The sequence below is a fragment of the Phoxinus phoxinus genome (genome assembly GCF_949152265.1).
Source record: "Phoxinus phoxinus genome assembly, chromosome: 25".
In the NCBI taxonomy this organism is placed as follows: Eukaryota; Metazoa; Chordata; class Actinopteri; order Cypriniformes; family Leuciscidae; genus Phoxinus; species Phoxinus phoxinus.
The window spans coordinates 13450204-13477627 of record NC_136900.1 but is presented as its reverse complement, the minus strand read 5'-3'; the positions used below and the strand labels follow the sequence as shown (position 1 = coordinate 13477627).

Sequence of the window (27424 nt, the reverse complement as noted above, 5' to 3'; positions counted from 1 at the left end):
TGTCATTTAACTAAGGTGGAAATGTGATTCCAATTTTTTTTTCTCATATCGCGATATAATATCGATATCGTCCGGACATCGAAAAATATCGTGATATGTATTTTTGCTCATATCGCCCACCCCTAATACAAATCTCATAAAAGACCCAAAAGATGTGAGACCTGGAGATAAAATAAAAGCCCAATCATGAAACTATTAAGTCTAATATTAAAGGATACAGCAATAACTTCCCTCAGCAGGGCCGACTTAAGTTTCTCTTTCAATAGCTATTTATCTGGGCCTCGCAGATGGGAGGCACTTAAAACCCATTATTTTACGCTAAGCAGTGGCTGCCCCTTTATTTTCTTTCTGCCGAGCTCATGTGGCCTGGCGCCAGAAGGATATGATCCCCTATTTTCTCCTGACAGCACGGCTCTAGTGGCATGCCATGCTCTGGACTATTTCAGCGTTAACAGAAATGCTGATGACAACATGAGGCTATCTTAATCCAGTTTGCAAGTGTGTTACACATCTTCATTTGGCTCAGACCTGTATCCTGCACTGACTGAACTATAGCCGACCCACCCAACTGGTCATTTCAGCCACCTGATGATCCAAAAGCAAGCAGGAGGATTTTCTTGCTCTGATGCCATCTTTTATGCCGACGTGATGGACGTTAGGCTATTCTTTTCACATAACATAACATAACATAACATAACATAATATAACATAACATAACATGTCAAGATATTATGTAATGTATTCAATTGATTGTTTTTATTGATTGACAGTCCTAACTAAAGCATATTTATCTTGATGCACCTCTGCGTGAACCGGAAGTTGCAAACGACTTTTCTCCAGTGTTGTGACGTATTTCCAAGTGATACAAAATATTGAACAGAGGGTTTTACTTTAGCACTCCTCCTCTCCATCTCTCGCTCATAGCAGACTAGCTTGAGGGGAGTGGTTAAGCGTTTTCAACCCAAGCCGTCAAAACTGACGTCATCAGAAAAGGAACGCCATTCCAGACCGGAAGTAACTTTTCAGATTTTGATAGAAGATTACCACGGCAAACAAATTTTTTCTGTGTATTAACTTATTACAGTTTTTCTCGATTGTTTACACACATTTTCTGAAAGCATGCCTCATATTCTCAGAACTCTACACACAAATCCAAAAAACACACACAATGGGGAAAAACCCCTCAATTCTCCTGCAAAATTACGTAAACTTTACATTCAAAACAATGTTATTTCTTCTCAAAATGGTATTTTGTTTTCAAATGACACACAGAAACCATCATATGAATAGACATTTATAAGAACCAGTTAAACACTGACGTGCTCAATGTAAAACATTATGATGAATGGAAAACACTTCTTCTCCATTCATCATAATGACTTAGGCCTTTTTTTGTTCAGTGTTACACTTACTACAGACAGTACATGCATAAGTGTGTTGTAAAATATTTGAGAATATTGTTTCTATCAGAACACACAAATACACGGTAACAAATATATTTTATTTTTCCCACAAAAACAATGTACACAGTGTATCCCAACACAAAGTTGCACATACAGTGTGTTCTACATACAAAACAACAGAATAATTTACTGTATACAGTTACAGTAAAAAAATAAAATAAAATCCAATGTTGGCATCCATTGCTCATTGAAGAGCTCACTTGTTGCCCTTTTATGCTAAAGCTCTGATTGCTAATTGTAAAACTGTGTGACGGGTGTTTGCCCTTGTGATCAGTCAGTGTGCATATTTGAATGGCAGTGTGTTCCTTGTGAAACCAAGAGATTTTCTGCATGAAAATTGTGCCATATGCAGAGAATCGTGTTTTAGAGCTGCAAATTGAGTGTAAAGCAGGAATTGACTGTTCGCAAAACCCCGCCCTCGAACGGTTCTCGTCCAATCCTAGCTCAGCAACTGTAACTAAGGAGAAGGACCTCCGTCAAACATTGCGATTTCAGCAAGATGGTGAAACGATGCGCCTATGGCAGTGAGGTCTGCACGGGCTTAAAACTTAAGCCCGAACTCGAAATAATTTAACCTGACCCGACCCGAACATTACGTTATATTTTAAGCCTGACCCGAGGTCCGTTTCTCACCTTTTTTTTCCTTTTTTTTTTTTTTTTCATATGCTGTATTTTATGATTGCTTGCAACTACAATTAAAAAATAGGCTACATGTACAAACACTGTTTCACTACGGCACTGCGCGGCCCCCCCATCAGTCAGCAAACAAGAGAAAAAATAGAGAAAAAGCACGGACTTACTAATTACGAAACTTTGATGTGGTTTAACAGGTACACAGTCACAAATTCCTCTGGAAATCAAGCATTAAACTTCAAAACAAAGTTTGCGCAGTTGCACAACTATTTACACAAAAATATCCTTCTCAGTAGGCTACGAGTTATGAATGAAGAGAACCGCATCGAGAGTTGATGGTTTCAGCGCGTCCTCTGATTGCAGTGTTGTGACTGAAATAGCGCGCGCGGGAGCACATGCGCAAAACAGTTTAGTAAAATGATATATGATCAAATAAAAATTATTGAGATATAATTTTACAAAACTGTTTTGTGCATGTGCTCCCGTGCGCTATTCTGTCTATAGTTTCTGTCATGCCCAGGAGGATATGTCTGCTGCATTACTCCAAAACCAATCACTTAATGTATGGAGCTCAACCCAGCCATGTGTCTGGTTCTCAATTGTTTGACGGGCGTAGTAACAATAACTAAGGGGCGTGGCTTTTGCGAACGATCAATTGTGCTTGTAGTTTAGCAGAATTGGTTCAGGGGGTTGGTGAATGAGTTACATGTTGTGGTCATTGTGTCTCAAGTACCAGTATTTGTGTGTAAACAATTGAGAAAAACTGTAACACGGATTAATTATTCACCACAAGACTAGTAATATGCACTAACAAAGTAAATCGGGTCAATTTTTATTTCATGTTGACTTTAATTTTTTTGAGCTGAAGTTTGTATCCTGTTTAGCAAGATCTCATAGCATGCTAATATTCAAACAAAAGAAGTGTTTCCATGGAAACCATCTTTTAGTATTATCTGTCTACAGTGACCCTGAACATTTAATGGAACTCAATGAATGAGATAAAGTTTCCCATTTGTGGTTTTGAGGATGCAGCTGTATTCACAGGTGAATCCTATTTTCTCAGCATGTTTTGATGGATTCATTTTTACCACATGTACAAAGCACTGGCACAAATTATCATAGCGTCACTCACAACTGAGAATGTTTCCACGTTTGACTTCTGACTTTCAGCAGTGCTATTGTTTAAATCTTTTAATATATTGTATAATGTGTGACTGGGCTCCAAACTACTCCTTTCCAGTATAATTTGTGAACTGCGTGTTTCAGCCTCACATGCAGCACTTTTGGATTATTTCAGATCATTTTAAATGATCAAGAAAAAAACAAGGTTCTATTTATTTGCATTTGTTAATCATCAGTTATTTATTTATTTATTTATTACAATAATTTATTTTACAGCATTTATTAAAAAGGTGTTTTATGTTAATTAAGGGTGCATTTACTTGATCAAAAAATACAGCAATATTGTAAACTTTATTCCAACTTAAAATATGTTTTCTGTTTTAACATTTCGATATGTAATTTATTCTTGTGATGGCAAAGCTGTCCAGAAATCATTCTAATATGCTGATCTGGTGCTCAGGAAACATTTCTTATTATCATTGATGAAAACCGTTGTGCTGCTTAATATTTTTGTGGAAACCGTGATAATGTTTTTCAGTATTCTTTGATGAATAGAAAGTTCAAAAGAACAGCATTTATTTAAAATATAAATCTTTTGTAACATTTTAAATGTCTTCACTGTTACTTTTGATCAATTTAAGCATTCATGCAAACGAAAAATATAAATTACTTTAAAACCCCAAACGTTTGAACAGTTTTGTAGATTAATGTTAAAAAATTATTTTAACAGATAAACAAATTTAGCCTTACTGTAAAATTTTACCAAAATAACTAACATTAAGGTTTATTTACAGTTTTATGGTAACTACAATACATCAGTACAAAGCACTTTTGCTAGTGAACGTTAAACCTTTTGAATCAAGAAACATTTGAAATCAAGTATCAGTCGTGTGCATCTGGTAAACGCATGTCTTTGTATTTTTTGTACATATCTTTGGTGCAGCACGAGCTGGAATTGCATCATTGCTTTCAGATATGTGCTTGTTTTAACAACCCGGGCCGGAATAAGTTGCAGACTCAGCACAATATGGCGGTACCTCATGCTGCTGAGGGCTTGTTGATCCAGAACAGCGGCGCTGGGATAAAAGCAGTATGCTAATATGCCTAGCGTTTGTGTGCATGTGAGCCGTTTCCTGTGGTATTTACAGCACATACTGTACCACCTTCCTACTTTCAATCAGCAGGTGTGTTTGGACTACAGTTTGAACTATTATGATTCAATTGCTTTTTTGAGAAGGGGATGAGGGGTATTGTTTTTTCGTCTTCATGTAGGCTGGTTCTGTAGGTGGTTGCAAAACCAGTCTTTAAAGCTGCGGCTTCCAGAGAACAGCTGAGCGAGTGGGCGGCTTCACCGCTGAGATCAGGGGCGGCAGAGATGGAGGGAGTAAAAAGAAAAGGCCAAACGACCTCCCTCGGCTCTTCTGCACCTCCCCGTGCCTTCTCTTCCATCTCTGGCTAAAGCACAGTCATCGGCTTAGCCTCACGGATTGCCACAGGGGTCCGGCCGCAAAAAAGCATTCTGTGTTTCTTTCAAGCCAATAAATGAGGCTTTGAGAAGCAGTGCAAGTTTGTCTGATGGCTTTCAGATCCTCAGTGTCACCCCTGTAATTTCTGCACCCAGCGGAGTTGAGGTCATTGCACTGTCGCAGCTCTTCGAACCAGGGCTGGGATTCTGGGATTCAATCTTTTATGTTGCCATACGTGGTCTTTTTTGTCACCGTTAACTATATTTATAGCTCTGTTTCCTGTGTAGCGTGTTCCTGTGGCTTTAGCATGATGTTAAAATTATGTTTTTCCAGATTTTAGTCTTTCTCCATAATCTCATGTTTAGTTCAATGTGATACTTTTTTGTTGAATTTAATTCAACGCAATTTGTGAACTTCTGAGTGAAAATGGTTTCAAAGTAAATCATATTCCCTTTTTTTAATGGGTAGCTAATGTCATGGGTTCAATTCCCAACAGGGGTATTAACGTTTTTTATATTTATATTTTAATTTCAATTTGTCTTTTCAATTTAGTTTTCAATCTATCATTGTTAGTTTTAGTTTTATTTTTGTTAAAAATGTTTGTTTAAAGAAATACAATATTTTTTGTAACTGATATAAAGAAAAAATGAAGGTGCAAAATATATAAATTAGGTGAAAAAATGTTGCCTGGGCAACTAACTGAAAAGTTTAGGCACTAAAATGACTAAAATTAAAACTGATTCAAATTAATTACTGACTTAAAAATATAAACAAATTACAAAAGTATAAATATATAATATAAATAATACTAAATTAACACTAATGTACAGATGGTTTGTAAAGGTTTCGAGTTTTATATACCATGGATCAAACTCCAAAATTATTTTTGGACAATTTTAATTTAATTTTAGTTAGTTTTATAGTAATACAAATTTATTTAAGTTCAGTTTTAATATTTTACTTTTTAAGGAACATTGTCACTTTTGACCCCCTCGCTGTTAAAAAACAAAACTTTGCACTTTGCAGAAGAACATTGTTTTGGTTGTGCTTCGGCTCTGTGTGACGGCGGATTAAAAAAAGTTACATATGTGTCTTTAAATTTCGTGTTTTTTTGTCTATTTAGTTTTTATGAAAGCTAATCATACTGATTCCCAGGGTTTGTACGTACTGATAAATATGCATTAAAATATCTGTGGAATGCATAAATGTAAAACATACTTCAGATGATTGAAATGCAAGCAAGACTTTTGACTGTGGGCATAAAGTCTGGCGCTTTTTATAGCGAATTGTGCAACAAAGTGGAAGGTCAGCTTATAGCTAAACAGTTTTTTTGACCTTGTGGTCAGAGTTCCCCTCTGTAGATGTCATAGTACTGACAATTTCAGTTCTATTTGAGGGATTTGTTGGCAAGACATGAGTCTGGCCATTTCAGGTTCATGCTAAACTCTTTTAGCAAGGCGTGATGCCATGAACCATGCACACCTTGACACAATCCAGCTTTATTGGAAGCACTCATTTTTCTAACATCTAAATGAAAATAAAAGAACTCTCTGAGTCGATGTAAAAAAAAAGTGGTGTTTTAAAGGTTAGTGGAAGCTTTTTAGATTTGGCTTTGGCAATATTGTCAACAAGTCTATTATAGTCCTACATTTCATCAAAGGCTGGTCCCAGATGCATCAGCATCCGTGGTTACTGGAATATGCTTGCTTGGAGTTTGATTTCTAGCTCCTTGTTTATTTTTTAGCATTCCCTTTCAGTGTGCAAAGAAGTTGAATCATTGATGTGTAAAATAAATGATCTGGACTCCTATAGCTTTGGCTGTGCATCTGTCATGTTGACGATCGAAAGGAAAGAAGGGAAGGAACAACAATAGAAAGAGAAATGAAGTTTTGTGGGGTTGTCAGATCTCGCTACGCCAGCGTGTTGCTACATGAAGTTAATTATTGGAATGGTTCAGTAACTCACCATGACTTTGTATTCATTCTTCACCTAAAGCTGAAGTGAAGGGAAGATTTAGAGCTGGCGAGTCTCCCAGCGTTTCTTTCCGTCTCTCAGGTTCCCTACATCAAACAGAGCGCATATGCAGATCTCCAATACTGGAATATTTATGAAACGCAGACCAATCCCTCCTGTTGCAACGCCATTTCGGAGACGGAACTAGAAGTTTTTGGAGGTTTGGGATGTAATGATGTACTTCCATAGCCATTCATAGAGCAATCTGCTCTTTGCAGAGAACGCACCAGTGGTCAGTGGTAATTTTGTTACTGTGAAATGTAATGTCCTAAGAAATTCTCCTGTGTGAAACAGAAAGGGCTTGCCTGATGAAATCTTTCGAGCATCAGCATTTTGTTATGAACTGGATCAGAGGTCATATATACATGCACATTTCCCAAGCTGAGGACTTTGACAACATTACAGCAATTTATTTTTAAAATTGTGTTTATTGTCTATTAAAATAGAAATGCTAAAAAAATAAAAACAGGACAGGCACATTTGCAAGTGAGAGATTAACATTTTTCTTAAATTAATACATAAAATATGGGTCATCTATTATTCCATTAACTTTTCCTGTTGTTTTAGGTTTTTGTCATGTTGTATCGAGATATTTTAGTCAGGTATTCTTTCGAAGTCCTAATTTTATACATAAAAAAAAACCAACAACTGTTTTTTTTTTTCAAGATTTACACATTTCAATTATTAATAAAATTCCATCAGTTTGAATCGAATAATCCTTACATATTCATTTGATAAATGAAGAATTTTAAATTTGTAAAAAAAAACTAAGCATAGAGCTTAATAGAACAATTTGTGTACAACCTAATGGAACAATTTGTTTGTGATTCATAAATCAAAAAAATTAAATGTTCAAATTTAAGTTTAAGATCTATACAAAATGTTTTATTATGCTCTAGTTTTTTACTTTAATCATTACAAATTATGATTTAAGATTTTTTCATACGTAAGGACTAAGGATAATTCAATTATATCAAAATTTGATCGGATTTTACTATTAATTAATTCGTAAATCTTGAAAAAAGCCTTTTTTTTGTGTGGGTATCGGGACAACAAAACTTTCCATTGCATTGTTTTGTAGATATATGGTCATGTCGATACTTTAAAACACAACATTTTATGTAATGCTATGGCAGACATGAATTTGTGTGGATAGTGATAGATGCAAATTTAAAGCAATATGCTCGTGTCTTGACTTCCGCTTCATGTTGCTTCAAGATTTTGAATGCTAACTTGGGACTTAAAACAAGACATGCTTATCTTGTTAGCTGCAGCTCTGCATTGTTTTTCACAAAAAAAAACAGATATCTTATATTGCTTTTTGATGTGAGGAGAATGCAAAAGGTAGGGCTTCCCTTTCACTGTAGGGACCTGTCTTAGATAACAGCTTTTCTGCTGTTGTTTTCAGAATGGATGTGTATATATTTGGTCATTGTTTACTCACCCTCACATCTTTCCAAACCCAAATTACCTTTTATTTTTCCTGGATTAAAAAGAGCAGCTTGGACACTCTACAAAATATATCCTTTTGTGTCGTACAGAATAGAGCTGAGGTGACAGTGTTATGGATAGGCTATGTAAAGCTTTTGCCTGGAATATAGAAAACATCCTTTATTTTATGGTTGGAAATTTTATGGATGGAGGAAATTCTAGTTTGACGGTTTCTTTTACAATAACCATTTCATTATATGACAGCAATATAAGCCATAGTATTTGAGTGAATTTGAAAAGTTTTATGGCAGCATGTTTTTTTAAGGCAGTCTTGAAGTGTCAAAAGACAGTTTCACCATAAAAGTAATGCTTACATCTCTACAATAAAACGAATTGTGATTAATTCAAGGCCTTTTGCAGAAGCTTTTAGCTCATGAATGTTTATTCTGGAAAACTGTTGCACATATTTAATGAATCCTCACAGGAATGCTTCTTAAGATTGTTTTATGTGTGCTTACTAGAAAGATTTATGAATCCATATAATATGATGACTGAAGAAGGCTAAATCGGTCTGGAAGTGAACAGGACAGGAGGTCGTGTCTACTTTAGATACGTGTTCTTTAGACACACGGGGTCTGCTCTTTGACTCATTACTGGTCATTTAGAAACTGCACAGTACAATCAATGGACCCATCAATTAGTCGATGTGTCAGTTAGTCACAGGGGCAAAAACCCAGCTCACACTTTCGGATCTGTCTAGTCCATCCGCCAACGTCACCTCCAAATTTCGATTTCTCCATGTCTTTAACTTTCGATTGAAGCGCAATCTGCAGAATCTAGTCAGCGTTTAAAGAAATGCTGATGATTACTCAAAGAACTGTGAAAAATCATCCTGATAGCCAGATGTGACTTGCCCTCATGTTGTTCCAAACCTGCATGATTTTCTTCTGTGCGATACTGTTCATGTAATGAACTTGAATGGGTACTGAGACTGTGAAGCTCTGCGCTATGTTTTAAAGGGATAGTTAACACAAAAATTGTCATTTCATTCACTCACCACCATGGCGTTCCTAATCTGTATGAAAATGACTTCTTTGAAACATATTTTTTGTCCATACATTGGAAGTCAATCAATTTTCACCAAAACTACCAACGTTCTTCAAAATATCTTGTGTTTTCTGCAGAAGAATTACATGCATGCAGATCATATTGATGAAATTATGATAGAATTTTAGATTTTTGGATAAAATATGCCTTTAAAATATGGTGCTTTTTATTATTGGCTATTTTATTATTATTTATATATGATTGTGATGATATGTTTATGAGCTTTTGAATTAGCTTTTTACAATGTCTATTTTAATTTTAGGTTAAAGATACAATATGTAACAATTTTGTAATAAAAGATCCAAAAATCACTTGGACAGTGTGATATATTTCCTGCAGTTATGTACTTACAATATCCCAAAAGTCTCCAAAGATTTTTTATTTCAGAGAAATTCCAATTTTAAATAATTGTCCGTCCCGGAAAAAAATGTCGCCTGTCAGTGACGCAATATCCGCACTATCCTTGGTTTCCGCAATATCACGTGGACAAATGCGTTAGTAAAAAAAAGTTCCTCTAACTGGGACACGAACTCGGGTCTCCCACGTTATATGATGGCACACTTGCCCACGACACTATCGTGATGCGATAACCTACATCAACATTATAAATTATAAAAACTTGTCGGCCGCATCCCCGCACCAACGCATGTAATAGCCTATTATGATTTCCGTCATTATTTTATATTCTGTACAAGGTGGGCCGGCCCCCCGATTATGGCAGTGCAATTAAATACAATCGGATATCTGTTGTTAAAAAATATTAAGCCATTACTTGCAAATGTCCGTTCAAATTTTATTTTACTACGATTGGTTTGAACACGTAAAACAACACTTAACTATAAACATCCTAAAACTACGCAGCATTAACCTAACAAATCATTTGACAAATAGCTGTAACAGGATAATATAGCATAACATTTCGCGTTCCTTGTAGTTAATTCATTATCATGACATAAAATTTTGCGTTCAGACGTACAGGTAATACAAAAACTAATAAATTACCTCATCCCTGATCATGATTCATTAATTCCATACGTTTCTGGATGTTGAAAACGACATCTCCCATCGTTCCACTCTCCTTCATAGCGTCATCAAGATTCGCCTTTGTTATTGTTGGAAACAGCGCCCTCTTGTGGCTGAAAATCTTACATACTGTAGCTTTAAGTCAAGTTTTTTTTCCCATCCAATATGTACATTTTATTTATTCTAATTAATGAAATATATTTTAATTAACAAACTTTTTTTTTTTTAAGCAGTTTTAGTTTTTGTGTTTTACGTCAGACAATATGGTCAGTTTAACATTCTTCAAAATGTCTCATTTTGTGCTAAGGTTTGGAAGAACATGAGGGTAAGTAAATGACAATTTTATTTTTGGGTCAAATTTGTAGAATTGATTTAGTACGATTGTCATATCATAAGATCCATGGAATGAAAAGACGGACCCTCAATCTTCTCAAAGCTCAAAGAGATTTGAGAAGATTTGAGATCGCCCAACCTGTCATAAATATCACTTACGAGCAGAATCATGCGTAGTAACCAATCGGGATGTGCATCGAGGCGTCTCTGTGCCGGTTTTGGTCTGTTTTTCTCATAAATGCACCCACACTCGCCCACTCATACAGACACAGATCAAGTGTAGATGGTCGGCATGTTCAGACAAGATATGGACATTGTTAAATTTCTACGGCTGATGTAAATATGTGCAAGCCGAGCTCAGAAAACCTGATGCTAGCAACAGATGGAGAGCAGCTCGTAATTTCCCGGACACATCTATCTGAGATGTGTGTCATGCAGCTGCTTACCGCGGTGTCAAGAAAAACAGCATCTGGGTGTGTGTATGTGTGAGCGAATGAGTGATCAGGAGAGCGAAGCGCCTAAGCCACTGAATGATTGAACTGACAGTATCGAGAGCATGACACAGTGGCAAATCCCAGAAGTTTTAAATCATTTGTCGTTAAGTGCCAGAGATAAATAAGCGATTAAGACTCGGGATTCCTTTAGGAGTGTGGCAAAATTGCCTACACCGCCCGATTTGCTCGCCACCAGATGCCAAGCGGCACTTCCTGTCAGCGGACGAGAGGGGAGACCTCTGGGAATCGCATTTCCATGACAGCAAACTACAAGTGCGCGAATTTGCATCGCTGACGAGCCAAATGCTCCAGGGGATGTGGCAGCTTTCTCCTCAATTAAACGCTTTGTCATTAGCTTAGATGTAATTGCATTGTGGGTAATTTAAACTAGTCGTTTGGGAGCACCAGACAACGAGTAATGGTGAACTACAGTGAATGTTGTTCTCGTCAATGAAATCAAAAGTTTGTTGATGAAAGATTATTTTGGGTCTGTCAATAATAATGAAAACAAAATAGATGATTTTTTGTCTATGCTTAACAAGACTGCAATTATTTGATCAAAAATACAGTAAAACCTGTTAATATTGTGAAATATAGGCCTATTATAAAAAAAAAAAATGTATAATATATATATTTTTTGTTATATTTCTAATTTATTTCTGTGATGTCAAAGCTGAATTTTCAGCATCATTACTCAGTCTTTCAGTGTCACATGATCCTTCAGAAATCATTCTAATATGCTGGTTTGCTCCTCACAAAAAACATTCTCAGTATCATCAATGTTACAAAAAGTTGTGCTGCTGCTTAATGTTTATGCTTAATTAATTTTTCAGTATTTTGTAAATGGATAGAAATTCAAAAGAACAGCATTTATTGAAATAGAAATATTTTGTATCCTTTTAAATGTTTATCTATAATATCTGTTCTGTCATGTCACTCTAGATGGCGCAGGCTGATAGGTCCTTAACTCAATCTACTTGCAATCACATCATTCTCTATAGGGCACAGCTGACTGGTTCCTGCTGTATCAGTAGCCAATGAGCTCGCTGCTCAACCTTCAAATACTGGTCAGAATTTGCTGTAGCAGTTGCAGTGCACTTTCAGAAACCCTCCACCTTCCCCAGCTCCACCTGTATAAATCTGCTATGGATAATTCAGGCATGCTGTATTGTACAGCAGCAGCATGTCTTACTTGCTCACAGCAGGATGTTGTGTATTGGCTGTAGTAAGTGCTGTACTTGCTCTGAAGCAGCAATAACAACAGCGTAGCAGGTCTATTCCGCCAAGACCAAACATATCAACATTGTCATACCCATTATCATGCCAAATATTTCAAGAGTTGTCAAGACAGGAATAATAGTTTATAATATACAAATTCTATAATTTTATAAATTATGTATTTTAAATGAATGTTTATACATTTTCTAAGTGTTTTTAATATTCTCTTAAAGTTGTCCAGTTGACAGGTCAATTGACGTCAAATTAAGTATCACAATTTTGACAACAATGCCATTTCTGTCAGAGGAAAATAGCTTTTTGGCAAAACAAATTGTGTCACGTCATATTGATTTTAAACTAAGTAAGGATTAGGCTTTTGTTCAATTAGGACATTTATGTAACTTTTATGAACGTTACTTAGAAAAGTAAAAAACATTACTGAGACAAATCAATGACGTATTTTAAGAAATGTCAGTGCAAGTTGCTTTCAGTTTAAACAGCTCAACATGTATTTTGGTCTGGGACTAGTAAGACTGGTTTGTGAAACTGGGGGATAAATGTGAAGCATTTAACACTGACTGTAGTAAATTCCTGCCTGCATTTCATGCCAATAACAAAATAGCCATGAATGTTTCTTTACTCTTTTCTTTATTATTTTTAATTATATTTATTTTATTCCATCAGTGCACCACTTCTTCTCTTTGTAATAGTTTATCTGATTGATATTTGTTTACTGTTATAATGAGGTTCTGGTACAGTATATCCACATATGTCTCCAGGCTGTCCTCTATGGCACATGAGCCAGCTGAAGACAGATGCTGGTGAAGCAGAAGCCTCCTGCTGTTCATCTAAAACGCTCCGTCACTGACACTGGAAAACATTCTACTGCAGCCAAGAGGGTCCTTCAAACCCAAGGGCTTCCAAAAACCACATTTCACAGTACGCCATTGATTAGGAAAACAGTTTTTCTCTGCGTTCCGGTCTCTCCCCCAACTAGAAAATTTGTTTAGCGATTTGAAACATTTGTAAATGTGTGTCTGCTTTGAACATCACCATTACAAGACATACAACTTCCATAATATTACTCTGAAATAAGCCTCTTTAATGAGAAATGTGTGCTATTTGTTTCCCCCATTCTCATTGATCTCTGGAAATCTCCACAGATGTTCTGTGCCTGGATCTATCCAGGCTAATTTTTGGTTTGCATATGACTGGTTCTGTCTGAATGGCCAATGTGGACTTAATTACTCTGCTGGATCCTGATGTTCACAGAATGCAAAGTGTCAGCTTGTGACGTAGGTAACTTATAAAAATGAAGAGCCGAGAATATGTGTAATGCTTCTGATAACTGGCTGTGAATGGAAAATGACCACCTGTATTTGCCTTTTAACAGCCTGGTCAAGCAAAGGGAGTCTGTTCGTAGAGTTCTCTTTGATATTTTGTTGTCTATGTAATGAAATTAAGTATTTGCCTCTGTATTCGTAATAGCTATAGTTAACTGGTGTTGACATGAAAAGTTTTAATAGTTCACTAAAATGTGATACACAATACTCAGTTTCATTTCACTTTGATTTGCGTCTACTCTCCGGCAAGCACTCGTTGTCATCGAAGCGGCTGTGTTTATCAGCGTTTAGCAGCGGATGCCCAACGTGTTCAAGCTAGGGAAACTTCTAGAAACATAGTTATGGCGTTGGGGAAACTTCTGAAAACATTTATTAATCAGAGTCTTGTGTTGTAATGGGTGCTAATTCACAAAGTGATGATGCCAGCTGGCTCTTGTCACAGCTGCGCTGAAGAGGTCTAGTTATTTCAGTCAACTACTGGCACCAGTACTGATAAAAAAAATCACGAACACTGTCTATTTTTGTTCTTCGGGATCTAATAAAACGTTTTATGCCTTTATCAGTTGGAGCTTTTATTTGATTTCTCAGTGGATACTTGTGCATGCTCATAACTATTTTTACATTTACTTTTTCCTTGAACTAACACTCTTAATTAAATAAAATACTAAGAGATTAATAACACTGCAACAAGGTAGTCTTTAGCAAATCTAAAAAAGAGAATCTGTTTTACATATTGTGCATTTATTATGATGATGTAATACACTTGATGTGCTAAATCCACTTGTGCCATATGATTAATTGAAAAATTTATTCGTTTTTGTTCTTTTAACAAATTACAACATCTTTCCTTTCTCTACAGGCTAATGAGAATTTATAGATGCATGTCTTCTAATTCTATATTCTGGATTTGTTTTTGCAGACACATTGAGAACTGGTCGGGCTTGCAGGAGTTGAGGGGCGTTGACATGGAGTTGTACACTGGGCTTCAGAGACTGTGAGTACCACATCTTTTTTATCTGACATCTGCAGGAACGTATTGCTAGCGATGGCATTCTAGCATGGGCGAGTTTCACAGTGGCTTTTTCTAGCCAGCCCCACATAAAAAGTGTCTCCCCAAGGCCTGCTTTAAAATGATCAAATAATGCTGCTGAAGTAGCCAGAAAAATTTAATTACATCCCCCAACACACTCCATCTGGTCAAGACTTGCTTTACCTCGTTCAGTCTGCTACGGTGATGCACATATCTTTACTTGGCTCTTCATAAGTAGGGCTTCCTCCCTCACAAGAGCCACTCAAACCTCCTCTTCCTTCCTATTACAGCTCGGCTGGTTAATGGAGGCCAGGAGAAATGATTAATAAGGTTCTCATTAGCAGTTAACTGTAACCCGCACTATTAAGGTGACGTGGCAGAACCTGGTCACGGTCTGGCACAGGAGGGATTTTTTGAGCTGAGAAGATTCATGTTTTTTTTCCTCCCCCACAGCGAATGTGATCACTCCAGGCTTTTAGCATGTGAATTTATGTCGGAGTCCACAACATGAGTCACATGTGTGTTTTGTGTTTTTAATAAATAACATAGTATAAAACATTTAAAATGCATAAGTAGCTACTCCTAGGACTTCAATCTGTGATATTTCAGATGCTCTATTGGTCAAAAAGTTGCAAAATTTGATGGTACGGGCATGTAATTTGCATATGCTTGCCTTCTTGCTCTTCCTGCATACTAATGCAAATGCAGGTTCATCAAACATTTAGCACACTAATTTAATGCAAAAACGTGCATCATTTTCACCCACAATTTAGTAGTCATTGTCATTATTAGAATTTTTGATGCAAATTTGGCTTATTGCACCTTGTTCGTAAAACCATTTGTTTGACGCATTTAATGTTGTACTATTTCCGCCCGTGTAAAGCAGGCAGTAAACATACTTGGATGACAAGAGGAGGATCATATGAACATTTACCGTTCACACTAAGAATGATGACTACATAAGCTTTCACACCAACGCACAATAACGTTCTTTAAATGTTCAATCTCTTCAAATTCTAGTGGATTCTAATGTTTTTATTTTCTGAAAATATTTTTATCAGCTGGGAAAAAAATCATTCTGAAACTGATTACAATGGTATTGTTCCTCTGTGTCGTGTGAATGTTATAGGTGTGTTGTTGGAAGTCTTCTGTTCTTAAATAATTAAAATGATTATTAAAATGTTATCGTCCTTGGTGTGAACTGATCTTAATAGGCATGTTTGTTACATTTTCTAGGGATCAAGGTAGCAGTAATTAATGAAATGACATCGAAGATTAATCTGCATATGTTGCAATCGAATATCAGCATTTTAAGGAGCCAACAGGATTTGGGCATACATGTTAAAAGCTCCTATCCTCTAATAATTTGCTCAGCAATCTTAAAATCACCCTCCTCAGAATCAGTCTAGTCTGATCTGAGACATCCATTTGGGCCACCATTCGTGATACCAAATTAGCAGTTGATAAGCCCAATGAACACAATGCTTAATATGGATGGTTAAGTCTCCGACCTCATGCAAAAATAAATACTTTGCTGCAATCGGCCCCGCAAAAGCCCCTAATAACAAGAGCTGAGAGTGCTTCGTGCAAATAAACATCTCACAAATGCCAATGAAAAAAATTTATTCAATATACATAATTGATTCCAGCTGCCAGCGTAAATAACTCCAGAAGCAAGGATGCAGGCTCTTGATGATATTCTGCCCTTAATGATGTTACTTGAGGAGAGGAGACAGACTGGAAGCGAAGATTAGATGATTTTTTTTTCCCTTTTACGTCCACATTTCCCCTTTTGACACTGCTGCGAGATGGCTAGACAATTAGCAGCCCGTTTAGCCCCTAGCTGCTGTCAGATCCATTTAAAATGAAGAACGTGAACTGGTCTTTCACTCTTCTTTTGCCAGCTCACCTCCTCTTAGACCTATGATTTGCTCAAATAAGACATTTTTTTGTGCAAAATCTTTTAGGCTAATCAGAGCAACTTGGTGCAGCATTTGACATTAGCATAACCTAATTGTCCTTTGCCGCAGGTGGTTAATGTCTTTTTGTAGCGCAAGTAAAATTACAGTTTCCCAAGATACCATCACATATCTTGGCCTCGTTTTACATATTTGTCATAACAAACATTATTTTTCTAAGCTAAGCGCGTGGCTGCACACTTTTGATGTTGCTCCCATGCAGATGAAAAAAAATTGTGTGGAAAAAGCTAGCATGCGTTTTGCATGCGTTTCAAAATGTAATGTCAACATTTAAAGTATTTCAACTTTGAAAAAATGCCCAGCAAGAAAAAAATTATGTCAAAATAGTTGGGAAACTACTAATGCCTGTTTGTTTGTCCTTTTCCATTTCAGGACCATTGCGAACTGCAACCTACATGTGATTCAGCCGCGAGCCTTCGCTCAGAACCCAAACCTGCACTACATGTGAGTCCTGTGTACTAGAATGTTCCCGCGCCCTCTGATTAAACACCTCATTTGAAAGTCAATTGTTTGTTCCTCGAGACTCGTACTGTTGGAGATGGATCGTGAAGTTGGGTTCACTCGTTCATCTACACCACGCAATAGATCTTCTTAAGTAGGCCATGTTTAGCAAATTGGGACAATGCATTTTCCATCTTTGGCTACTCTCACGGTATCATGGCTGCTCTTAATCGAGAGATGCCTCGGCCCCCCGTGCATAATTTATGATGATAAAGTTCTCCTCAATGTGATACTGAGCACCACCCGCAGCTATTTCTCAAATGTGAGCTTTGCGAGCAGGCCAGCAGACACATACGTTGGTTTTAATCTCTAAAGAGCAGCTTTGCAGTGCTCTTGTTAACATATCGTCTTTGTCTATCGTCGTTTGATGGTTTAAAATTGCTTGACCGAAATGACTCCTTTCGATAATTGGCTTAACAGTCTGTGCCATAAAGCGTCGATGTGTGCCTCTTGAAATTCTCTGTGTTAGATTGCACGCTCACTTCCTCGTTGAGACAGTCAGCAAAGACCCTCTGTTGTGTGCTCTAAATAAACAAAGTTTGTTTGAGGTAGAGCTGCCTGAGTGGCGGGGAAGAAGATGGTGGAGAATGTGGGCAGAGAGAGAGAGAGATGATTTACCTAATGAAGGCTGAATTGGACGAGTGTGACAGGACTGTTATTTCCCAATTTTCTGCAGTGAGTGGTGGAAAGGACATGGAATCACACAGTCACCTCCACACACAATTTGTGCTGTCCATCACGGCCTGAAAATGCACTTCTTTTTTTCTCTGTCGTAAACCGACGCCTATGCGATTTTGTGTTGGTGAGCGCTCCCGATGAATGTGTTTATAGAATGTTCAGGTATTTGTCACTACATGTCCATTGTAAGCACTTCAGTAGGGTGTGCGATACCATTTTTTACTCGTCAAGCTTCAGGTTCGACCTGGACAGTAGCAGTCTGTTACAGCTTAAACTATGTGTAGACTTAGACTACACAGAATTTGCACACTTTTGTACACATTTTTGTAATTCTTCTGAAACATTACCGCCACAGTGTCATTTCCACCACATTTAATTGTTGAACTTTTTTTGGAACAAAATGGCAAACTCATTTGTCTTTCTAAATCTATTTTCATAGCTAGCATGTTGTGCATCCTGAATACATTTGTCTCATAAAGTAACTATTAGGGTCAGTTTGGTGAAAAATCAGTTTGATGTTTTTAAAGAGATTAAGGTTGATTTAAATTTTTGTTTTAGATCATAGTTTTAAACATGTATAATTTACGTTTTTATTATGGATTTTCATAGTTTAGGATTGGAATTCTGGATTTCAAACAAGGGGAAAAAATACATTATGTGAATAAAAAGACACTTGAAAGTAGTAAATATAAATGATCTTTTTTAAATGCAATATAGTATATTTGTATGGAATTTAATAGGCCAAAAATTTAAGACACTTTTATTTGTAGCCAAATCATTTTCAAATGAGCCAAAATATAGTATCAACGATATTGATAATTAGCACATGATGGCCATACGAATCATATGGAAATCTTATTACTAAAATGCACTCAATGTTGACTTTTAATTTCTAGTGTGACTATTAAACAGGAAATAATGTTTTTTGTTTTTGTTTTATAGCAGGCAGAATGCAATATATACTATGTATGCATAAGTGAGGGCTATAAATCCAGTCTGAACACAGAATTGAAACCAAAAGCATTGTAAGCCTAATTTGATCGCAGAACAATTGCCACCAGTTCTCTACGATCAACTTAGGCTTACAATGCTTTTGGGGAACACAGCCCTGTTTAGTTTAACCTATTAAATACTAGTGATTGAACAATGGTGACCAAGACAACAGATATCAGTGTGTTTTCCCCTTGAGAACACATTTAACAGTGTATGTGTGTGTGTGTGTTTGAGAGTCATCAGGCAGGCAGATAAGTACAGTAATGCCAGTGTCTCTTCTGGGGTCCTTTTTTATTCTCCATTCCGTGTGTGGTCTTCAAAGAGCTCTGACTTTTATGAGCGAAAAAATCCCAGAGATTTCCGGACATGCCGTTCACAACACACACAAGGTCAGGGCCCGGGAATAAAGCAGCAGTGTTCTGATCTGTTTCCCATTTCTGTTTTATGACCCAAATATTTGACGTAGATAAATCATACATAACTGTTCTCACAGGGAACTCGAGTATTAAGAAATGCACCAGTGCTGTTCTGGATCAACAAACTCAATTTAAAATTTCCTATTGTCAGTTCCTGTTTTGTTTACATCTAAACATGCTGAAAATGGCATTACGGTACCATACTGTTGTGTAATTGCATGAGATTAGACTTATTTCAGAGAATGTATATTGTATCTTACCCCACTGACAGTTTATTTTCAGTTTTTCAACTGAAAAGTTGAAGTGAAGCAAGTAATTACATATTGATGAAAGATTAGGAAACTTTTATTATTATTATTATTTTGGTGAATCATACACAATAAAACCCAAGAACATGAACGATCCAACAAAATAGGGCGAATTGTGAATTTTTATGGTCTTTATTTTTTCATAATTTTTGGCAGCCTCTTGTTTTGGAGACTCACCAAGCTTTGTGACCCTTGCAGTAAGAGTTTGGGTGTCGAGGGGCCTGTTTCCTTGTGTTTATTCCTTGTTTTCATACCCCAACCAGCAAAGGAAATTTGTTTTCAGCAGCTTTAGATAAAAGACAAAGAAATCAATACAAGGGCCCGTTGCTTTGGTCGACCTGCTTTTTGAAGAGGGGGGATTTGCTTTCATGTGTCTACTGGCCATGTGTGGCGAAATGAAAGGTTGCCTTCTGGATTTCTACAAGAGCATCTTTTTTTCATTGGACGATGGACAGAGGACTCATATCTAGGAATGGGTTTCCTAGGTATCCTGTAAAGGTTATTCCCATGAGGAATGGCAGAGGGAGAGCAGACAGTAACTCTCATTAAAACCTCCCAGTCCCTCACTGCTTCTCCTTGGCAACAAAATGTAACTTTTCCTTTATATGGACCACTTGCAATCTGTCATTTGTCAGTTTTTCGTTTCGTAGCCTTTTGATAAAAATTTTAATAAAATTGAATCAGTGCAATAATGACGTCACACTATATTTTGTTATATTTAGTCAATTTTACTCAAAAACATAGTTAAACAAATCTTTGAGGAAAAATATATAAACAATAATTTAAACATTTATTTGATCAAGAATGAAAGATTCTCGATTATAGCAAAATCATAATCACAATTATTTTCGGTCAATATTGAAATCCATGATTATTTCGTTCGTTACATTTATATAGCGCCTTTTCTGAGACCTCAAATCGCTTTACATAGGGGGGGATCTCCTCAACCACCACCAATGTGCAGCATCCTTGGATGATGCGACGGCAGCCATATTGCGCCAGAACGCCCACCACACACCAGCTTACTGGTGGAGAGGAGACAGTGATGAAGATAATCAGTTTATGGGGATGATTAGGAGGTCATGATGGACAGAGGCCACTGGGCATATTTTGGCCAGGATGCCTGGGTTACACCCCTACTCTTTTTCGAAGGACATCCTGGGATTTTTAATGACCATAGAGAGTCAGGAGTCAGGACCTCGGTTTAACGTCTCATCCGAAGGAAGGTGCTCTTTGGCAGTATAGTGTCCCCGTGTTAGGACCCACACAGACCACAGAGTGAGCGCCCCCTGCCTCACTAAAACCTCTACCAGCAGCAACCTGGATTTCCCAGGAGTCTCCCATCCATGTACTAACCAGGCTCAGCCCTGCTTAGCTTCAGTGGGCAACCGGTCTTGGGCTACAGGGTGATATGGCTGCTGGCTACTAACACCATTATTGGTGTATTGGTATATGATGATCAAAGACTTTTCACAATATGAGTTATTTTAAATACCAGTGAATTTTCACAATTATAGATACTTAAGCAAAAAATAATACCAAGTCATCTTCTGTAAGAAAAAGGTCCTCAAAACAATGACATAAGACAATTATGATTAATCGGACAGCCCTAATATAAAAAAAATGAAAGCTGTAAAATATTAATAAATGACTTATGCCAACTAAGCTGAAATATGAACTACTTTTTAGAAGTTACTCCCTGGTCAGACAAACTAGTCTTTTGTACGGTATTTTGTTTAGTTTAGTTTAGTTTTGCTTTTGTTTAGAATTTTCTTTTAAGTTTTTTGTGTTTAGGTTTTTTATTTAAGAGGGTTACACTAACTTGATGATAGTTTTGGTGGTCGTCTCTCTTTCTTAATTCATACATTATGACACTTTCTCTTGAATTTTCTCTTTGTCATTCTCTTGCACCCTCTCTGTCTTTGTCCTTCTCTAAAAACCCCTCTCTCATAGTCGTCCCCCTCTTTTCTCTCTCTTTTTACTTTTTTCTGGCCTTTTTTCATCTTCCTCCATTATTCTCTCTGGCTCCATCCATCTATCTCTTTGTTTCTGAGATGACATTATTTATTATTCATGCCACCGTTGATGTGGCTGCTGTTTTATTCCCCTCGCAACGGGAGGAGCGCGCTAAAACAGCTTACATCTTTTCCTTCTCTGTGAAAGAACTCCAAAATGAGCCTTTGACTTTGTGGTTAGTCAGTCAGCCATGTCTCCCTCTCTGAAATTTGATAGGATGCTCATCAGTAAAGGAGAGATGCTCCATTGTCTCCGCGGGCTCCGAAGGCCCCTAAGCCCCAATGAGAGCTTTATTTGGCTTGATGAAAGTTGAGTGCTTTGAGAGAACACATTAAATGTGTTGACGTGTCCTCTTCGCTCATTGAAATATGAATTGGATATTAATGATAATGCCTGTTGGTGATTTCGATGAGCTTTATGAAATGTTGACATCAGAGCAGAATGACTAATCGCATTTCCGGGAGACATTATTTGCATATTTGCATTATTCATTTTGTGTCAGGTGAAATGTAAAGCTTAAGGAATGTGGTTGGCTAAGCCAAAGCTAATGTCTGATATGATTGCTATACAAATTGAGTAAATTTTAGGACTGGATATCGCCAAATGCCTCAGCTACAGTACATTACCATGCATCATGGATCGTGATTGAAACTGGGCCTGCCGAATGAATCCAGCCAATGAATCCAGGCAATGAGACCATCACTCACTCATGACCCATGATGCATTGCAATGCCACATTACAAAGTTCTGAAAGACAGCTTCCATAAAACTCAGAGCAGCAGAATGGCCCAGATGAAGTCAGTTGTCTATAGAGGTCGTAAAGTTATGTTCTTAAATATGTGGGGTACATACTGGCCTCAAATCTCACATTTTCTCCTGTCACTGCACCAGTCATTCTCTTTCTAATACTTTCTCTGTGTCACTTGCTGTCATTCCTCACTGTTTTATGTACTTTGTTTCACACTCGCTCTTCAGGAGAACAGGCCACAGGTCGCTGTAGGGTGCTTTGGTAGTTCTTCTGGAAATCCAGACCTAAATCTGAAGGATTAATGGTCTGGCGTCGACTACTGAAAATCGACCAGCTCGAGGGGCGGCACCAAGCATGCATTTGAAAATCTCACGGCACGCAATTGGATAACACTACGACCAATCACAACACTACACAGTTTAAGCCTCATACGCTTAGCTACCAGCGGAGCTAACTATAGACTCTTGCCGTATCCAGTTGGCAAAACACCAAAACGTCCTTTTTGCAAATGAACAATTTGAGCGCCGTCTTCGGTTCCTCTTTTAGAGAAAACGGCAAGTCTAAATCTTTCATTGTAGCGCCCAAAGCCGTTTCAAACAACTGGTGTTCATCCATAGCCATCTTGCAATGTTTACTAATGACTTCAACGTCACAGCGCTGTCGTCATATGTTTAGCTCACTTCTGGCCCGCCTATATCAGATAACCCGATGTGATTGGTGCAGCTCAGATACAAGGGCATACAGTATTTAATGAGCATCATTACTCGACACCAGAGTAACTCGCTGAGCAAATTCAACTTGTGCTCTCGCGAGAACTCTGGATTTCCATGGTAGCAAAGATAGTAAAGGGTTTCCAAATTTGCAAGCTCCCATCTGATTTGGCTGGCTCAAAAAAATGTCCAAGAATCAGCTATCTTAAGTGAAGAGTTTTAGTGCTTAATGGAATATTTTTTTAATATTTGACTTATGTCTGTTCTATAGAAATCTGACATGATCTCTTCATTTGTGAGCAGACTAATGAGGGCACTAATTCAGTAAGGCGACAATTCAGTAAGTTTGATGTCGTTTGAAAAAAAAAAAAGGAAGTCTCACCAAGGCTGCATTTATTTGATCTAAAATAAAGTAATATTGTGAAATATTATTAGAATTTAAAATAACTGTTTTCTATTTGAATATATTTTAAAATGTAATGTATGCCTATGATGGTAAAGCTAAATTTTTACAGCATCATTACTCCAGTCTTCAGTGTCACATGATCCTTCAGAAATCATTCCAATATGGTGATTTTGCTGATATGTTCAAATAGAAAACAGTTATAATAAATTCTAATAATATTTCACAATATTAGTTTTAACTGTGTTTTTGATCAAATAAAGACAGCCTTCTTGAGCATAAGACTTATTTAAAAACATTAAAATCTTTTAAATGGTGGTGTACTACTACTCATTGGATGATGAGGGAATGTGTTGCTCACTGACAGACTGAACCAGCCTCCTTTGAATCATCTCTCAGAGTCACGTTGCAGTGCAGGAAAAACTGTGTAGGAGTGGACAGGCAGGTTATCCTTTTTATAACTTCCTGTTTGTTGGTTTTTCAGTATAGATCGGTGTTCAAAGACACACAAAAAGGTCCATCACACCAACCTCCGCTCGCCCCCGTGAAACTCACACCCTCGCGCCACTAGCTCTCAGCATCAACGTCATCTCTCCATGGGGAGATGTCCTTGTACAGCAGAATAAAATCTCTCTCTGGCATACACCAGAACAGGTCTGCGCCATGAGACGGCCAACTAATTGGCTTCTTTGTCAGAGATGTCAAAAGAGGATGTTTCTTTTTTTGATAGCCGAGGCTTCTGATAGTGTCCCTGTGACACACGTGAGAGAAAGAGCATGTTGTGGTGACAAGCAAGGTCTGATGGCAGCTGACTCACAGATTTCAGCATTGATCTTAAGCAAAAAGCACGAAGGATGCTTTAATAATTACAAGCATACAAAAAGGACTGGCTAATATTTATTATATATAGCTTTCATGCATTTGATTCCACTCTGAAGTCAAGAGCGGACCACTCTGGTTGAATAACACATTTAGTGTGTTGACACTTGGCATGTTTGGTTGGATTAAAGCAAACCCTGGTGCGATTGCTCTGTTAGTGCGGTTCATTTGTGTGAACTCTGCCATCTGAACCCTGATGCGCACCAAACAAGCGGCCGAAAACAACCTCTGGTGCGGTTCGAATGATATATGAATGCAACACGGACCAGACATGTAAACAAACCAAAAAACAGGACATTATGTCACAAGATGAGTCCCTAAAAAGGACTCATGCTCAAGCATACCTGTTTTTTCTGTCGTGATGTTGCCCATCACAGTTCGGTACTGGCATCAGAACCACTTCTCCTCGCAGCAGATCTGCATTTGTGTGTGTGACGGAGGGATTTCTGTCAACTACGAGTTGTCAGCTCCATCATATACCATCATATGTTCTCGCATACAGCGAGCACATTTAGCCCAGAGCAGTTTGTTTTGTATTTTTAATTTCAGGGTTAAAAAGGTGAATGGTAAGCGAACCAGGACTATATGTGTGTTGTTGTGTTTTTTTACTCGTACCAAACTACGAGTAAAACCAAAATAAAAAAACAGCTGCACAAGATGTATTAGCCAGTCAGTTAAATCTATACTTTCTATTCTATTCTATTCTATTCTATTCTATTCTATTCTATTCTATTCTATTCTATTCTATTCTATTCTATTCTATTCTATTCTATTCTATTCTATGCTTTTGTTTTCTTTAAACTTTAAAAAATCTGTTGCATGTGTAAATTCTGCCTTCAACATGGTTTGATCCCTTTCTCCCTCTTTTTTTGTCGATATCCTATCCCTTTGGGATGTGGCAGTACAATCGTATACTATGTTTTTCATTGATGCTTTAGGTACAAAAGTCTTTCTACAGTGATAGAAAATATAGGTAGACTTTGTGTTAAATTAAACCTGAAAAAATAACCTCCCTTTCAATCAACAAATCACTATTTCAATTGTTATTTCAGTTTCAGTTTTGACTTGTTTGATGGCATGAAACAAACCACTAAACCATCTTCAACTTATCAGCATGCATGTCACACCTGACCATGCTTTTTTTACCTTTATAAAACATGAAACGTTGTCCATTTGTCAGATGTGTATATTTTGACTAAAATAGATTGGGGTCTACCTGATGGAGCGGTGTGACACCGATTAAATCTGTCAATCATACAAGGAGAGTAGTAGTTGTGAGGCTGGGGTCTGGCCTCCCCGTTTTGAGCTGTCAGTCACTTTCTTCGTAACAGCGTCTGGCTGCTTTGTGCTGTATGTCAAAACCACAGGATTGACTTGCACGGCATTATATACTGTTTGGTGGTTTGTCATCCTTTTGTCTGAGGTTTTCCCTCTCAGGAGCCTAGGAGTTCAGGGTGAAGACAGAAAAAAGTGTTTTACTGGAATGATATTAACTGTGGCGCTCATGCAGGAGAGAAAGGTTCAAATAAGATTTGCAACATATACCAAACAGATTCCCCTTCTTTTTTCCTTACAATTTCATGTTGCTTTTGGTACTTTAGATTATTGTAAACCTTCCTTCCTTCCTTCCTTCCTTCCTTCCTTCCTTCCTTCCTTCCTTCCTTCCTTCCTTCCTTCCCTCCCTCCCTCCCTCCCTTCCTTCCTTCCTTCCTTCCTTCCCTCCCTCCCTCCCTTCCTTCCTTCCTAACAAATGATAAATTATATAATAATTTGTTTATTGAAATTCTCTCCCGCCACTTAATTTATTTATTTACTTACTCATTTACTTTCAAATTTATTACAAATTATAATACATTTGATTAATTTATTTTCATTCATTCATTAATTTTATTTTTATTTTTTATATTTTTATTATAATTTACTTGTATTAATTCAATTATGTTATGTATTGCGTTCAATTTTCCAAAGTCAGATTTCCAAAGTTATTCATTTATTAATATGCAGAGCCAACTGTAAATGAGCCAACCAACGAGCTAATGTGTTATCCAAACATTACAAGCATTGTTTGAGCAGCTTAACATTGCAACATTGCCTCAACCAATGGTGTGAGTTTAGGGACTCTGTTTGTTGACCAGTCAAAACTGGTTGGAGGAAACCAGTATTAAAAACAGACATCATTTTTCAAATTTGGTAAATGTTTGTATGTGAGTGGATGTACGTATGCATATCTCAATCTTGTCACTGGACTAAAAAAAACACTGTAGCGACTGGCCTCTTACGTTCCTTTTCCGGTAGAGCGGTGCTCCCTATATCAGCCGGGCTAATGGGCTGTGATGCTCAGATGCGCCGGGCACAGCCTGTGCTCTCCCCTGGGAGGTCACGCCAACCCTGCTGACACTGTACGGATCAATACCTCTGTTGCGGCCGCTGAGCTGTTACCTCCTGCAAACCAATCCTAAGGAATGTCAGTGCAGCCTTTATTTTTACAGCCCCGTTTTTTGGCATCCACATAAGCTGTCGGTAAGCACAAGGTATAAAAATCTACAGTAATAGAAATACGGAGGGAGATGGTTTAGCATTTTACAGTGGCTTGGAATAAATGATGCGAAGAAAAGATGATGGAGGAAGAGAGAATGAAGTTAGGAGCACAGCGATGGAGAGAATTGCAAGAGGGAGCGACAGAAAGAGGGACGCAAATGCATACAAACACCGTCACATGACAGAGGAACTGACAGCTCTGCGTACACAAATATCACTGTTTGCGTGAGTTTGTTTGTTCCTCTCTGTCTGCCATGTTCGGAATGCGCAATTCACATTAGTTTGGTGCCAGGGCGGAAAGTCAAACACTCCTCTCCTCCATTTGCATCTTCATTGTAAACCGTGTGTATTCATTTGGTAAATAGACTACGACAGCCTGCAAAAAGTTAATGAAAAATATCAGAGCAAAACTAATATGCCCGCACATCTGCCTGGCGAAAACATGATAGTGAATTTTGGATATTTAATTGCGAGCATTATTGGGTTACACTTTATTTTGATGGTCCACTTTAGACATTCTACTAACTATAAGGAACTTTGCAACTACATGTCAACTGACAATTATTAGAGTATTAGTAG

The 27424-nt window shown here is 37.5% G+C and overlaps 1 protein-coding gene across 3 annotated transcripts in view; it reads left to right on the top strand.

Moving 5' to 3' along the window:
* ntrk3a (neurotrophic tyrosine kinase, receptor, type 3a) overlaps window positions 1-27424 on the top strand; it is a 189968-nt gene that overhangs the window by 28205 nt on the left and 134339 nt on the right. For all 3 annotated transcript variants that reach the window (XM_079603551.1, XM_079603552.1, XM_079603553.1), the window contains exons 2-3: window positions 14566-14640; window positions 17028-17099. In XM_079603551.1, the coding sequence (XP_079459677.1) occupies window positions 14566-14640; window positions 17028-17099 (147 nt within the window). The remainder of the gene's footprint in view (window positions 1-14565; window positions 14641-17027; window positions 17100-27424) is intronic.